Source organism: Hevea brasiliensis, chromosome 11 (genome assembly GCF_030052815.1).
Source record: "Hevea brasiliensis isolate MT/VB/25A 57/8 chromosome 11, ASM3005281v1, whole genome shotgun sequence".
NCBI classification, from domain to species: Eukaryota; Viridiplantae; Streptophyta; class Magnoliopsida; order Malpighiales; family Euphorbiaceae; genus Hevea; species Hevea brasiliensis.
In genome coordinates this window covers 97,926,250-97,943,796 of record NC_079503.1, presented here as the reverse complement: position 1 = coordinate 97,943,796, position 17,547 = coordinate 97,926,250, and the positions used below count along the sequence as shown (strand labels likewise).

At 38.2% G+C, this 17,547-nt stretch overlaps 2 protein-coding genes across 2 annotated transcripts; both read left to right on the top strand.

The window, feature by feature from the left end:
• The first annotated feature begins 313 nt into the window (after positions 1-313).
• On the top strand, positions 314-1,830 carry LOC131170482 (probable F-box protein At4g22030). The gene has a single exon (XM_058129513.1). The coding sequence runs from the start codon at positions 389-391 to the stop codon at positions 1,658-1,660; it is 1,272 nt and encodes a 423-aa protein (XP_057985496.1). The 5' UTR covers positions 314-388; the 3' UTR covers positions 1,661-1,830.
• An 11,759-nt stretch (positions 1,831-13,589) lies between these two features.
• On the top strand, positions 13,590-14,960 carry LOC110670654 (probable F-box protein At4g22030). The gene has a single exon (XM_058129512.1). It carries the CDS (start codon positions 13,662-13,664, stop codon positions 14,931-14,933), a length of 1,272 nt encoding a protein of 423 aa, XP_057985495.1. The 5' UTR covers positions 13,590-13,661; the 3' UTR covers positions 14,934-14,960.
• Positions 14,961-17,547: the final 2,587 nt, after the last annotated feature.

Below are 17,547 nucleotides of genomic sequence, written 5' to 3'. Positions count from 1 at the left end.
GTATATAGTTTCTCTGAAGTCAAAAGGCATTGTTATAATTAATCAGATGTAGAAGTTATTTTCATATTAATAGCTAGAGTGTAGCAGCGTATAATTAATAAGTTTTACTCTGTCATCCATGGCTCCCAAGCCTTAGCCTTCTTGGGAGAATATATAATTTTGAACTGGAAAATTATAAAGGAATGAGTCCAGTCAACTCAATCGGGCAGTCCATATTTCCAACCATGACCGTTTCTCTTCAGTTATGTTCGATATACTATCCCATGATATAAATAGGTTCCTGGGGTCTCTCCATTTTCATCCATCATCAGTTCATCATCTAACCAGAACATCAAAGAAAGAAACCAGGGGATAACTAAAGAATTTACGCTCCATATTCATCGTATGCATGGCTTCTTTGCAAGCTTCAAGTCTCCTCTCCTCCTCCTCCTCGATTGTATCTTCATCAAAAAGAATAAATGCTGCAATTTCTGTCCCTAAGCTTCCAAGAATCCGTTTCCCAGTTCCAAAAACACCATCAACAAACTTGGTTGAGGATCTGATTTTAAGAAATGGGTACACAAACACAATCGCTATAGAGAAAAGTACTGTGACCCTTCCCAGAATAGATAAGGAACCTTCCGTCAATTCCTCAACATCTAAAGCAACAGCCAAGCTTTATGCGATCTTAGAGGCTGTAGCTGATAGAGTGGAGATGCATCAGAATGTGGGTGAGCAACGTGACAATTGGAACAAACTTCTTTTGAATTCCATTAACATGATCACTCTCACAGCTACAACCATGGCTGGTATTGCAGCAACTGGTGGGGCAGGAGCTCCTCTTTTGGCTTTGAAGCTATCGTCAACACTCTTGTTTATTGCAGCTACAGGGATGTTATTTATAATGAACAAAATACAGCCCTCACAACTTGCAGAAGAGCAACGTAATGCTACGAAATTGTTTAGGCAGCTTCAGAGACAAATACAAACTATCCTTGCTCTTCATGATCCTACTGAGTTGGACGTGAGGAATGCAATGGACAAGGTATTGGCTCTTGACAAAGCTTACCCACTTCCTTTGCTGGGGAAAATGATTGAGAAGTTTCCTGCAAAATTTGAGCCTGCACTTTGGTGGCCCAAACCTCATGACTTCCAAAGAAAAAGCAAAAGACCTGGAAAGAATAGGTGGAGTGAGGAGCTGGAAATGGAGATGAGGGAGGTTATTGAAGTGATAAAAGGAAAAGATACGGAAGATTATATGAGGCTAGGAAATTTGGTATTGAAGATAAACAAGATTTTAGCCATCTCAGGTCCATTGCTCACAGGCATTGCAGCTGCTGGGTCTGCATTTGTGGGTAACGGTTCTTGGGCGGCAATAGTTGCAGTGGCTGCAGGTGCAATAGCAACCACAGTTAATACGTTTGAGCATGCTGGCCAGGTTGGTATGGTGGTTGAAATGTATAGAAACTGCGCTGGATTCTTCTCACTTATGGAGGAATCAATCGAATCTTCATTAGAAGAAACAGATTTTGACAGAAGAGAAGATGGACAAATGTTTGAAATGAAGATGGCTTTACAGCTTGGAAGAAGCTTATCAGAGCTTAGAGATCTTGCCCAAAAATCTTCATCTTCTCGTATAGATGGAGTCGAAGTAGATGAATTCGCTAGCAAAATCTTTTGATATTTATAATTTTTTTTTGTCCATATTTCTAATCCCGTTAGTTCATTCTTTTTTGTGAAAAAATTCTTTTTGTATACAGAGGGAAATGTATTCAATGCTCAAGAATCTGTTTATTATTCATGCTCAAAAGAGATCGTTTCTTGTTTGTTCTTAGCTTAATTAATTCCTGCTCATAATTAATTTTATATATAATTTGAGGTTCTATTGATAATTGTTTTCCATGTGTGATCTCTAACTCATAATATGTAATCATGATTAAACAGGAAATATAAATCTTAATACAATTTGCAAAGTAGAACATGATTTAAATATGATATTAATATTACAAATAAAAAATCTAAAATTTTTTGGTAAACAACTAAGGAGTGACACAATATGCATGCAATTAATAGATAGCTGTTTTTAATTTTTTCTAAATTATTATTTCTTAAAAATAACTCCGCCTAAGTAGTTTGTGCTTAGCCGGTCCCAAGCCCGGATAAAGGAGGAGGGTTGCGGTAGGTGACAACCAGCGTAAAAATTTCGTCACACCCTATGATATGGATTCAAATGATATAAACGTTGGGGCGTCCTCTACTAACGACGCGCTACGCCGAGCCGGGTGTAGTGATAAATATGCAAGGGTGTAGGCGTTCACCCAGCGACGCGCCATCTGGCGCCGGTGTGGTGTTAAGTGAGCAAGGGTTCCCACATCATGGACGGGTGTGGGTAAAGAAGTTAGTCCATAAGACAGATAATAGAACAAATAGTGGAACAGAACACAAGATAGACATAGAAAATAATAGAAGATATCATAGAAGGAGACCAATTAGGAAGGAGCAGGATAGGAGGAGGATCAGGGTTGGTACTTGGAATGTTGGATCACTTACAGGAAAATTAATGGAGCTTGTGGATACCTTGGAAAGGAGAAGGGTGAATATTGCTTGCATTCAGGAGACTAAATGGGTAGGAGAGAAAAGTAAGGAAGTGGGTAATTCAGGGTATAAATTGTGGTTTACCGGAAAGGAGAGAAACAAGAACAGAGTGGGTATAATCATAGACAGGACATTGAAAGACGCAGTAGTAGCTGTGAAAAGAGTAGGAGATAGAATTATATTAGTAAAGCTAGTACTAGACGGAGAAACAATAAATATAGTTAGTGCTTATGCCCCACAAATAGGACTAGACAGTGAGAGTAAACAAAGGTTTTGGGAAGATATGGATGATTTAATGCAAAGCATACCGAATGAAGAGAATGTTTTCATTGGTGGAGATTTGAATGGACATGTAGGAAGTGATAGGCAAGGTTATGAGAATGTTCATGGAGGTTTTGGTTTTGGCAGTCGAAATGAGGAGGGAAAAAGCATCCTGGATTTTGCTATGGCATACGACCTAATACTAGCAAATACCTACTTTATAAAAAGAGAGTCACATTTAGTGACTTTCAAAAGTGGGCAACATAGAAGCCAAATCGACTTCCTCTTAACCAGGAAGACAAATAGAACTCTATGCAAGGATTGCAAGGTCATTCCAGGAGAGGCTTTAACAAGTCAACATAGGTTAGTGGTCTTGGATGTCAAGTTTAGGAACAATTCAAGTAAGGTCAGAAGAAATAGTGTAGCTCAAACAAAGTGGTGGGAGTTCAAAGGAGTAAAGCAAGTGAAGTTCAAAAATGAGCTTCTTGAGTCTGAAGTATGGAAGCTAGATATGGAGGCCAATGATATGTGGATACAGATGGCATCAAATATTAGAGAAGTAGCTAGAAAAGTACTTGGGGAGTCTAAAGGACATGGACCACCCTCAAAAGAGAGATGGTGGTGGAATGAGGAAGTACAAAAGGCAGTGAATAGAAAAAGGGAATGGTATAAGAAATTACCTAAATGTGATAATAATGAGGCATATGAACAGTACAAGATAGCAAAGAAAGAGGCAAAAAAGGCAGTTAGCCAAGCAAGAGCACAGGCCTTTGAAAAGTTATATGAGAAACTTGGAACTAAAGTAGCGTAGAAAGATATTTATAGATTAGCAAGGAGTAGAGAAAGGAAATGTCAAGATCTCAATCAAGTTAGGTGCATTAAGGATAAAGAAGGAAAAGTGTTGGTGAAAGATGAGGACATTAAAGAAAGATGGAGAAATTATTTTAATGATCTCTTTAATAATAGTCAAAATGGAAATAGCGTGAATATAGATTATAGAACAATAGAAAAGAATGTAAATTATACTAGAAGGATTAGATCTTTAGAAGTAAAGGAAGCACTTAAGAGAATGAAAGTAGGTAAAGCCTGTGGACCCGATGAAATACCAATTGAAGTGTGGAAGTATTTGGGAGATATGGGAGTGGCATGGTTAACTAAATTATTTAATAAGATTCTAAACTCAAAGAAAATGCACGATGAATGGAGGAAGAGTATTTTAGTACCTATTTTTAAAAATAAGGAGACATACTGAGTTGCTCAAACTATAGGGAATTAAACTCATGAGCCATACTATGAAGTTGTGGGAGAGAGTTGTGGAGCATCGACTACGTCATGATACTTATATCTCTCTCAATCAATTGTGTTTCATACACAGTCGTTCAACTATGGAAGCGATCTTTCTCATTAGAATCTTAATGGAGAAATATAGAGATGGGAAGAAAGATCTACACATGGTTTTTATTGATTTGGAGAAGGCTTATGATAGTGTTCCAAGAGAGGTCTTATGGAATGCGTTAGAACAAAGAGGGTATCTATTAGGTACATACAAGTATTGAAAGATATGTATGAAGGAGCAATTACTATTGTGCGCGCAGTGGGAGGGGACACAAGAGATTTTCCGATCTCAATTGGATTACACCAAGGATCGACCATAAGCCCTTACCTTTTTACATTAGTTTTAGATGAACGACTGAAACATATACAAGAGAGTATTCCTTGGTGCATGATGTTTGCGGATGATATTGTTCTGATAGATGAGACACGAGAAGGAGTCAATAGGAAGCTAGAACTTTGGAGAAGTACTCTAGAGTCAAAGGGTTTTAAGTTAAGTAGAACGAAGACAGAATACATGCATTGCAAGTTCGGTGAAGGCCAAGCGGTGATAGGGAAGGAGTTAGTTTGAATGGAGTGGCACTTGTCCCAAAGTAATCACTTTAAATATCTAGGCTCAGTCCTTCAAGTAGATGGGGATGTGAGGAGGATGTTAGTCATAGGATTAAAGCCGGATGGTTGAAGTGGAGACGTGCCACGGGAGTTTTATGTGATCGTAAGATTCCCAATAAATTAAAAGGAAAATTTTACCGTACAACCATACGACCGGCTATGCTATATGGTAGTGAGTGTTGGGCACTGAAAGAGTCGTATGCATCTAAGATAAGAGTTGCAGAGATGAGAATGTTAAGGTGGATGAGTGGTCATACTAGACTAGATAAAGTCCGTAATGAAAGTATTAGAGAAAAGGTAGGAGTGGTGCCAATTGAAGATAAGTTGAGAGAAGGGAGATTGAGGTGGTTTGGTCATGTGAAGCGTAGACATACGGAGGCTCCAGTTAGACAAGTAGAACACATTAGGCTAGAGGATAGAAAGAAAAAAAGGGGTAGACCTAAATTGACTTGGAGGAGAGTAGTACAGCATGACTTAGAAGCATTACACATTTCTGAGGATTTAACCCAAAATCGTTCAGAGTGGAAAAAGCGAATCCATATAGCCGACCCCAAATTTTTGGGATAAAGGCTTAGTTGAGTTGAGTTGAGTTGTATTATTTCTTAAAAATATTTTATACTTATAAGTATCAAATTACCAATATACCTCCAATAGTTTTTTAAAATTTTAGGGAGCCAATGGCCTTCTGGCCCAAGTGTGGCTCTATCCCTGTAATTAATAGATAGTGGCGAATCCAATTCCTTAACAAAGCCTATTTGCTTCCATAAGAATATGTTGGACAACGTCTGAAGAGCTAAAAGATTATTAGCAATAGAACTGAGAGATGAAGCAAGGCGCCAAGTTCTGGCATAAAACCCAAAGATACAACAATTTGAGAATTAGATTACAAAAAAATACTAACCAGCATTCGGCACATAAAGTGCCACAGAATAATCAAAAGATAAGTGCCTTTTGAATGGCAAGTAATTCTGCAACATTAAAATCTAACATACCTTGTCACGACCCAACCTATGGGCCGGACCGGCACTAGGACCTGGGCCAGCCTAAAGCCCCCGAGGCCCGTAGTAAGCCTTAACTATTCATTAACCCAACTCTAAGGCCCATTTGGGCCCAATTTCAAGAAAACAAACGGACAGAGTCCGGCCATAAAATGGACTTTCCAACGAGGAGTTTTTGACTCACCCGACCTGTAAACACAATAAATACTCAATTGGGGAGCTCAGCTCACCCTCCACATACTCATCAACATAAAATAAATGGGAGCTCAGCTCCCTCATCCAATCCATCAACATGCATAACATATTTAAGTTTACAGGTCCAACATGATAAAAATATTATAGACCAAATTCAAATAAATACTGCTAACACATGCGGAAATTCTAGGAGTAATTAAAATTACACAATATTGATAAACAACCTGCGAGGTAGAAAAGCAGGTTAACCCAGAACAAAATATCCTCCTGTGGCCTGTAAAAATTTTTGAACAGGAGTGAGCGTTCGACTCAGAGTAAAATATCAATCTTAACTATAATCTCTATAACTGTCTAGTACTAATGCAACTTTGTGGAGTGAAATGCAACATACACAACATTTTCACATCATAACATCAAAAGGTAATTTGGAGCACTCACGCACCTGTAACATCATTCGTAATATATGGGAGCCGATCCCTATCTGACTCTCTTAAATCCAACACAGTGCGTGAAGAACTCATTTCGGACTTCCACTTAAATACCAAATCGGGGTCCCAATGAAGAACTCAAGCCGTGTCTACCCGAAGGACCGGGTCCCAATGAAGAACTCAAGCCGTGTCTACCCGTCCTATCCATAGTCCACACCACATCACACGCACGCCAACGCACGCTGCGCTCCAAATTACCACAACAACACTCATGGCACATTAACGATTATCAATGCAACATAATTCGTGCCTAGAGTTTAACTACATAAATATATGCATATAAGTGATGCATGGGCATCTTGAACATATAATAATATCAAAATTACGATTAAAATTAATATTTTACTCACGGACTTGACGACAAATTACTTGTGGCGGTGGCGGAGGAAGAAAGGCATCGACTCACCTGACAATTACATTACATCTATTTAATAAATTTGACTCAATACAACAAAGAAAAATATCAAGTACGTCCTAAGTCGTGCCGAAAATCCGGCAGAGTTTCTCCTATACCTAGGACCTACCCGACCTGCAAAAGGGCTAAAAACGCACTTCTATATTCACAATCCATATATCAACAGTTCAATCATATCACACAGCCCCTCCTGGGCCCATCAAATCAGTCATTAATCACAATACGCAAAATTTCAATTTAGTCCTTATTATTGATCATTTTTGCAAAAACTGCCCAAACAAGCTCTAAAAATTATAAAACTTTGCCCCGCGGTCCTTAGCAATATTACTAAGCTATTGCAAAAAGAATCGTAATTTTCTAAGCTACCACGAATATTTTATGGATTTTTAATCCTATTTAAGCACTAGAAAATTACTTAAAAACAAGGTTCGGGTTTACCTTTGCCGATTCTGACTTCGGGAAAGCGCTCGGGACGTCTGACAATGGGGGGCTAGCCAAAACCTCGGCCCAATTCGGAGACTTTTCCAGTGCAGTGCATGCGGCGAAATTTGCGAACTTGGTCAATCAGCCGAATTTCCGCGAATCGAGGATACCTACACGAAGCCCATAACACGGGGGTTAGTACATAAATTTTTCAGAATTTTCTAAGCTCATTTAGTGCTCGAAAATACACTGCAAAGTTCCGTGGGACCCACCGAAAAACGGTGTCGGAAAAATTTGAAATTTATGTCGTTGCGAAGCTCTCGACGAATGGAGCGTGCTGGTGGCCTCGGTTTTCTCGTGGGATTCACGGTTTTTGAGAAATCTAGCCCAAAAGTCGAAATGGGCTAAAATCTTCCCGAACTAAAATCGGACAATCCGCTCGATGGATTTCGGCGTTCTTGGTATCTATGGAAAGCTCTCGCCGAGTAGATGGTTTTGGACACAAGACCCTGTCCAATCGGTGACCGGATCGGCCGGATTTGGCCGAGGAAGCTGAAGCGGCGCGGCGCGCGCAGGGGACTTTCGCGCGGCGTTTTCCGGCGGTTACAGGCGTGCCGTGGGGCTGGGCGGGAGGGGCGCCGCGAGGAGGACGCAGGGAGGCGGGCGGCGGCGAGGAGGAGAGAGAAAAGAGAGAGAGAAGGGGAGAGGGACGCGCGCGCGGGGAAAGAAAAGGAAGAAGGAAAAGGGCCGGTCCGATTCGACCGGTCCGATCCGATCCGGTTCGATTCGGCCGGTTCGATTCGAAATACAAAATTTTAAATTTTTACTCTGCCTCGGGACCGAAAACGAGGTCCAAAAATTCCGAAAAAAATTCCGTAAAACTCAGAAAAATACGTAGACTCCAAATATATTTTTAGTTTTGCCACGTGGTCTTTAAATTAATTTTTAAAAATCATCAAAGTTTATATTTTCGGAAAATCGAACCCGATTTTTAAAATCCGAAAAATCTCAAAAAAATTCCTAAAATTTAAATAAAATTAAAATACCAAAATGCTCATAAAAATTAAAATTTCGGGGTGTTACATACCTGAAGGGCATTTAAGATCACTAAAAACATGAAAATCTATTTACTCGTTTCTCACCATTGATTTTTAGCTTTATATATTAAAATGACCTCTAAAATTATAAAATCTCGAATTTAAATTTCAATAAGAGTCGAATAAAATAAAAATTTACTTGGAGTACGACATGTTTTTATTTTTTTTTTAATGTTAGAGTCCTAGGAAAATTTGATTAATGAAAATTATTTTTTGGGTAAATTAAAAAAGAGCTTTTTTCTTGAAAGAAAAAGTAATTAAGTCATTTTAAAAAATAAAAATCACTATATAAATTTTGACAAGTTTATAAAATGAGAATAAGGGAATCACCCAAATGCATATTTGCAAATCATCACTAGCGACAATTATAATTAACTTTTTATATGGTGAGTTTCTTTCATATTTAAATATAAATTTAAAAAAAAAAAATTAAATCTTATAGGTTGGTTCAAATATTTCCACGGCCACATTTATTGAAGGAGTTTTTTTATATAAAAAAATTAACCATTAATTTTTGTAATATTATTAAATTAATTATTAATAGAATTCATTATTTTAAAATATATTAAAAATATAAAGAATTAATGTTTCGATAATCAAGAATAAAAACCTTGTAACCTTATAGAAATAATTATCAAGAATTTATATGGGTCTATACTGGAATTTGCTACAGTTTAATCCATAGGGCTGCTGTGAGACCACCTCCATTTATATTGGAAGGGAAAGAACTACGAAGTGGGAAAGGACATGAAACTATATATATATATATATATATATATATATATATATATATATATATATATATATATATATATATATATATATATAGTTTCTCTAAAGTCAAAGGCAGTAATATCATCACAAGTAGAAGTTATTTTAATATTTTGGGTATATTATTATAAGCTCTTTAAAATTTATTAGTTGATTTTTAAAATTCTTAAAAACAATTAAAATATTCCTATTAATTTAAAATAGGATAAATATAGTCCTTCTGTTACTATTCCCTAATAGCCCTTAATATTTTGGGTATATTATTATAACCCCGACTATATATTCCTTCCTCTGCCCATTTGTTCAGGCTATATGCTATTTGTCTTTCATATTTGCAACGTCCACCTTTCCTTGTTTCCCAACTTCGTTTCTTCATTTGTTTCCATCACAATGTCTGGTTCAAGTGACACTAGCATTGTGAGTGGACGGGACGCGAGGTTCATGGCTGTGAATTGCAGATGTGAGAAGAGATGTGAGGTGAGAATTTCCCAATCTGCAAAAAAACCCTAATTGCCCATATCACTATTGCATAGACAATGTATGTCGACCATTTTAGGGATGGGGTGTTAGGCTGCCATCATCAACTTCCACTTCAACTGAACAAAGTCGAAACTATTCAATATGGCATATTGTTAAGTATCAATAAGTGAATGAGCTAAAGGAAGAGGTTATGAAGTTGGAAAATATGGTCAAGAAAGAGTTTATGAAACTGAAAAATGAGGTGAAAGATGAGGTTATGAAGCTAAAAGAAGATCATAGGTTGATTTGCTCTTGGGAGTCTTGAAGATATTGTTTATTTTCATATTGTTTTTTGTTTTTATTGTATTGAAAAGCAAGTAGGAAATGAGTGGAATTGGCAAAAATGGGTTGTAAGCGATAGTATATCTATGATTTTTGTAGGATTGTTAAAGGTGCATTTGCATGCTCTGTTTTTTGGAAACGTATGCTCTGTGTTTCTTGGGATTGGGAACGTATGCTTTGTTTTTTTTTATTGATGATGATAAGGTTGAAACAATGTATATTTATCAAAATGTGGGGATTAAATAGTTATATTTTTATAAAATGTAAAGGACCAAACAGAGACAATATTAAAATGCAAGGGACTTAATAGTGTGAATTCTGAAAAAAAAAAAAATTACCACAATACTATTTTAAAACACTTTTGAAAGAAAAATCAACTATTAGCAACATGGCAATACCGAAATAGGACTGTAGGTTGTTTATGGTAGAAAATGACAAGGAAGGAGAGAGAGAGAGAGAGAGAGAGAGAGAGAGAGAGACTTTTGAGAGAGAATTCATGTCACGACCCAACCTATGGGCCGGACCGGCACTAGGACCTGGGCCAGCCTAAAGCCCCCGAGGCCCGTAGTAAGTCTAACTATTCCTTAACCCAACTCTAAGGCCCATTTGGAACCAATTTCAAGAAACCAACCGGACAGAGTCCGGCCATAAAATAGACATTTCAACGGAGAGTTTTTTACTCACCCGACCTGTAAACACATTATATAACTAATTGGGGAGCTCAGCTCACCCTCCACATACTCATAACAACATAAAATAAATGGGAGCTCAGCTCCCTCATCCAGTCCATCAATATGCATAAAATAATAAGTTTACAGGCCCAAATTAGCACTTTATATTACAGACCCAATTCAAATAAATATTTCTAACACATGCGAAAATTCTAAGAATTAATAAATTACACAGATATTAATAGACAACCTGCGAGGGAGAAAAACAGGTTAACCTCAAAAATATCATTCTGTGGCTTGGAAAAATATTGAACAGGAGTGAGCGTTCGACTCAGAGAGTAAAATATCAATTTTAACCATAATCTCTATAACTATCTAAAGCTAATGCATCCTGTAAAGTGAAATGCAACATCAGCAATAAATTCACATCATAACAGCAAAAAGGTAATTTGGAGCACTCACACACCCAGTAATAACAATCATAATATATGGGAGCTGATCCCCTATACAGCTCTCTTAAATCCAACCTGTGCCAGCGAAGAACTCAGCTCGGACTTCCACTTAATAACCAAATCGGGGTCCCAGCGAAGAACTCAAGCCGTGTCTACCCCGAAGGACCGGGTCCCAGCGAAGATCTCAAGCCATGTCTACCCGTCCTATCCATAGTCCACACCACATCACACGCACGCCAACGCACGCACACTGCTCCAAATTACCACAACAACATCCATGGCACTTTAACAGTTGTGAATGCAACATAAAACGTGCCTAGAGTTTAACTACATAATTATATACATATAAGTGATGCATGGGCATGCTTGAACATATAATAATATCGAAATTACAATTAAAATTAATATTTTACTCACAGACTTGACAGCAATCACTGTGGCGGCTGGGCGGAGGAAGAAGGCCGTCCCGGCTCACCTGACAATTACATTACAATTATTTAACACAATTGACTCAATACAAATAATGAAAAGACCAAATACGTCCTAAGTCGTGCTGAAAATCCGGCAGAGTCTCCCCTATACATAGGACCTACCCAACCTGCAAAAGGGCTCAAAACACACTTCTATATTCACAATCCATATATCCACAACTCAATCACATCACACAGCCCCTCCTTGGCCCATCAAATCAATCATCCATCACAATATGTAAAATTTCAATTTAGTCCTTATAATTGATCATTTTTGCAAAAACTGCCCAAATAAGCTCTAAAAATTCTAAAACTTTGCCCCGCGGTCCTTAGCAATATTACTAGGATATTGCAAATAGAATCATAATTTTCTGAGCTACCACGAATATTTTATGGATTTTTAATCTCATTTAAGCACTAGAAAATTACGAAAAAGCAAGGTTCGGGTTTACCTTTGCCGATTCCGACTTTGGGAACGCGCTCGGGATGTCTGACAATGGTGGGGTAGCCAAAACCTCGATCCAATTCGGAGACTTTTCCGGTAGCGGGTCTGTCTAGCCGGAAATTCACAGACCTGGACAACTGTTGAATTTCCGTGAATTGATGATACCTACACGAAGGCCACAACACGGGGGTTAGTATAAAATTTTTACGGAATTTTCTAAGCTCATTTAATGCTCGGAAAAATACTGCGAAGTTCCGTGGGACCCACCGAAAAACGGTGTTAGAAAATTTTGAAATTTATATCCCCGCGAAGCTCTCGACGAGTGGAGCGCTCTGGTACTCTCGATTTTCTCATGGAATTTACGGTTTGTGAGAAATCTAGCCCAAAAGTAAAAATGGGCTAAAACTTCCCGGGCAAAAATTGGACAAACCGCTCGATGGATTTCGGTGTTCTTGGTGTCTATGGAAAGCTCTCGACGAATAGATGAGTTTAGACACAAGACCCGGTCCGATTGGTGGCCGGATCGGCCGGGAAGACGAAGCGGCGCGCTTGCACGTCGCGTCGCTTCAGGAGCCTTTTTCCGGCGTTCCAGGTGGCGGCCGGTGGGCTGGGACGGCTGGGGATGGGCGCCGGCGGGCTGGGGTGGCAGGGGAGGTGGCGGCGCGGCAAGGGGAGGAGGGAGGAGAGAGAAAACGGGAGAGAAAGAGAGGGAGGAGGAAACGCCCGAGGGAGAAAAAGAGAAGAAGAAGAAGGGGCCGGTCCGATTCCACCGGTCCAATCCGGTCTGGTTCGATTCAGCCGGTTCAATTCAGGATACAAAATTTTGAATTTTTTACTCTACCTTGGGACCGAAAACGAGGCCCAAAAATTCCAAAAAAATTCTAGAAAACTCAGAAAAATTCGCAAACTCCAAATATATTTTTATTTTTGTCACATGGTCTTTAAATTAATTTTTAAAAATCATCAAAGTTTATATTTTCGGAAAATCGAACCCGATTTTTAAAATCCGAAAAATCTCAAATAATTTTCTTAAAATTTAAATAAAATTAAAATGTCAATATTACTCATAAAATAATAATAATAATAAATTTAAAATTTTTGGCGTGTTACAATTCAAATTGTGATTTAGGTATTTTAATTGATAAATGAAATTTTAGATAGTATTCAGGGACATTTTAGACATTTTTGTCCTGCCTCTCACAAAAGGGTAACAAAAAGACTAAGTATCATATTTTGAATTAATATGGATGTTTTAATTGTCTCTAAGAATTTTAGGGACCAACTAATAAATTTTGGCAAAATTTAAGGACCTTATAATAATTTAACCTAATAGTTATAGGTATAAAGTAGCTGCGTATAATTAATAAGTTTTACTATGTCATCCATGGCTCCCAAGCCCAAGCTCTCCTGGGAGAATATACGTTTTTGAACTTGAAAATTATGAAGGAAGAATAAGTCTAGTCAACTCAATCGGGCAGTCCATATATCCAACGCCTGTGACCATTTCTCTTCAGTTATGTTGGTTACTATCCCATAATATAAATAGCTTCTCTGGCTTCTCTCCATTTTCATCCACCATCAGATTCATCACCTACCAGAACATCAAAGAAAGAAACCAGAGAGATAACTAAAGAATTTAAACCCCATATTCATCATATGGCTTCTTTGCAAGCTTCAAATTTCCTCTCCTCCTCCTCCTCAAGGGCATCATCTTCATCAAAAAGAATAAATGCTGCAATTTCTGTCCCTAAGCTTCTAAGAATCCGTTTCTCAGTTCCAAAAACACCATCTACAAACTTGGTTGAGGATCTGCTTTTAAGAAATGGGTTCACAAACACGAAACAAATAGAAAAAAGTGTGACCCTTCCCAGAATAGATGAAGAACCTTTTGCCAATTCTTCAACATCCAAAGCAACAGCCAAGCTTTATGCAATCTTAGAGGCTGTTGCTGATAGAGTGGAGATGCACAAGAATGTGGGCGAGCAACGTGACAATTGGAACAAACTTCTTTTGAATTCCATTAACATGATCACTCTCACAGCTACAACCATGGCTGGTGTTGCGGCAACTGGTGGGGCCGGAGCTCCTCTTTTGGCATTGAAGCTATCGTCAACACTCTTGTTTACTGCAGCTATGGGGATGTCATTCATAATGAACAAAATCCAGCCCTCACAGCTTGCTGAAGAGCAACATAATGCTACAAAATTATTTAGGCAGCTTTATAGCCAAATACAAACTACACTTGCTCTTTATGATCCTACTGAATTGGACGTGAAAGATGCAATGGACAAGGTATTGGCTCTTGACAAAGCTTACCCACTTCCTTTGCTGGGGAAAATGATAGAGAAGTTCCCTGCAAAATTTGAGCCTACTTTTTGGTGGCCCAAATCTCAAGACTTCCAAAGAAAAAGCAAAAGACCTGGAAAGAATGGATGGAGTGAGGAGCTAGAGGTGGAGATGAGAGAGATTATTGAAGTGATAAAAAGAAAAGATACGGAAGATTATATGAGGCTAGGAAATTTGGCATTGAAGATAAACAAGATTTTAGCCATCTCAGGTCCATTGCTCATAGGTATTGCAGCTGCTGGGTCTGCATTTGTGGGTAACGGCTCTTGGGCAGCAATAGTTGCGGTGGCTGCAGGTGCATTAGCTACCACAGTTAATACATTTGAGCATTCTGGCCAGGTTGGTATGGTAGTTGAAATGTATAGAAACTGCGCTGGATTCTTCTCACTTGTAGAGGAATCAATTGAGTCTTCACTAGAAGAAACAGATATTGATAGAAGAGAAGATGGAGAAATGTTTGAATTGAAGGTGGCATTACAGTTGGGAAGAAGCATGTCAGAGCTTAGAGATCTTGCCCAAAAATCCACTTATTCTAGAATAGAAGGAACCACCATAGATGAATTTGCTAGCAAGCTTTTCTGATTATTAGAATTGATTTTTTGCCCATAATCCGCATTGGTTCATTCTTTTTTCTTGACAAATTCTTTTTGTATATCATGTGAGCAATAAAATGTAATTAAAATCAATATACAAGTTTATTAATTCTAATTCTTCATATTCCTTCTATTCTTAGCTTCGTAATTGTAATGAAAATTGAATACATATATGCATTGGGTGCCCATAACACAAGCTGTGGGATTTTCCAGTTGCTATGGTTTGGTGATGCAAGTACATGAATGAGGAAAACTGGATGAAATAGCAGCTTGAGATTTCAATTTTCATTCCAAGAAATACAAGTCTGGATTGGGCGGCTGCATTTCTCTTATTTGAAAATATTGACTCTCTCTGAGACAAAGAGTTCAAAGTTCAAACTCTGGGATGGAATTGGCCCTATTCTTGGGTTTATATACAAGGCCCATCAACCCAAAAGTCCTGACTATGCGTTTCAGTGGGTATTTGTCCAAAACTGTGAGTCGACCGTACCCATTTAGCCACCCACAACCACCATTTCAAGATGGAATATGAGTGACAAATAAATTTTTTATATTTTATGATCTTCCACAACTGAAACTGGGAAAGCTTATTAATTGATTGAGACAGCATTGATAATATTATCAACAATGATTATAAGATGTTTGTAGAAATACACCCAAGGCTGTTGCTATGAAGCACACATATGTTTTCTGCTATTTTATTTTGTAGAAAGAGATGATTCTCATTGATATCAATTAATCTGTACATGGGTATATATATACAATTGATTCCTATAATTGTGTTCTACTAATTAGGAAGAAATCCTAAATAAGAAATCTTAAATAGGAATACAGAATAAAAAATATACAGAGAAATAATATAGTGATTGACTTTCCATAACATAGTGATAGACTTTCCATAACACTCCCCCTCAAGTTGGAGCATAGATGTTAATCATGCCCAACTTGTTACAAATGTAGTCAATCCTAGTTCCATTCAGAGCTTTTGTGAAAATATCTCCTAACTGCTCTCCAGTTTTGATGTGTCCTGTTGAGATGATCTGTTGTTGAATTTTTTCACGAATAAAGTGACAATCAATCTCAATATGTTTAGTCCGCTCATGAAACACCGGATTAGAAGCAATATGAAGAGCAGCTTAATTATCACACCACAATTTCACAGGCAGGAAGGTCTTAAAACCTGTCTCATCTAGTAATTGAAGTATCCACATTACCTCACATACTGATTGTGCCATGGCTCTGTATTCGGATTCAGCACTAGAATGAGAACTACACTCTGCTTCTTGCTTCTCCAAGACACCAAATTTCCTCCAATAAAAACGCAATATCCAGTAGTTGACCTCCTGTCAACCTTAGATCCAGCCCAATCGGCATCTAAAAAACATTCAACATTCAAATGCCCATGATTACCATATAGCAAACCTCTTCCTGGAGCGCCCTTCAGATAACACAAGATTTGTTCCAAGGCTTCCCAATGAGCAATAGTTGGGGAAGACATAAACTGACTTACCACACTAACGGCATAAGCAATGTCAGGACGAGTGACTGTAAGGTAGTTCAATTTTCCTACCAATCTCCCGTATCTCTCTGGATCTTCAAACAACTCACTATCCCCTGCTAACAATTGTAAAGTTGGAGTCATTGGTGCGCTACAGGGCTTAGCACCTAATTTTCCTGTCTCTGTCAATAGATCAAGGACATATTTTCTTTGAGACAAGAAAATACCCTTCTTACTTCTCATAACTTCGATACCCAAGAAATACTATAACAATCCCAAGTCTTTGGTCTGAAACTGAGTTTGGAGGAAGGTTTTAAGAGATGAAATACTGCAGAGTCACTCCCGGTGATGACAATGTCATCCACATAGACTACCAAGAGAATTAGATCACCTCAGATTGCCTATAAAATCTTCGAGTGATCACACTTACTCTTTTGCATACCAAATTCTTGTACTGCTTCACTGAATCTCCCAAACCATGCCCTAGGACTTTGTTTCAAGCCATAAAGAGACTTCCGAAGCCTACAAACTTTACCCAACTCCCTCTGAGCAACAAACCCAGGTGGTTGCTCCATATATACCTCCTCCTGAAGATCACCATGAAGGAAACCATTCTTGATATCCAATTGATGCAGGGGCCAATCATATGTAGCTGCTAAAGAGATAAACAAGCGAATAGAAGTAAGTTTAGCTACAGGAGAAAAAGTATCAGAGTAATCAACCCCATATGTCTGAGCATATCCTTTTGCTACAAGGCGTGCTTTTAACCTAGCCACAGAACCATCAGGATTTACCTTTACTGTATATACCTATTTGCAACCAATAGCTTTCTTACCAGTGGGCAAAGGTAATAGTTCCCATGTACCATTAGCATCTAAAGCCTCCATTTCCTCTTTCATAGCATCACACCAGCCAGGATGAGACAGTGCCTCATCAACAGTATTAGGGATAGGAACAGAGTCTAAAGAAGTAACAAAACACCGAGAACAAGAAGACAATTGATTATAAGAAACAAAAGAAGAGATATGGTAAGTACATGAACGTTTACCTTTACGAAGAGCAATGGGTAAGTCTAGATCAGAATCATGATTAGTACGAGGTATAG

Bases quoted from the DNA above. Each gene is read 5' to 3' on its own strand.
- LOC131170482 (XM_058129513.1), top strand. From the start codon at position 389: ATGGCTTCTTTGCAAGCTTCAAGTCTCCTCTCCTCCTCCTCCTCGATT.
- LOC110670654 (XM_058129512.1), top strand. From the start codon at position 13,662: ATGGCTTCTTTGCAAGCTTCAAATTTCCTCTCCTCCTCCTCCTCAAGG.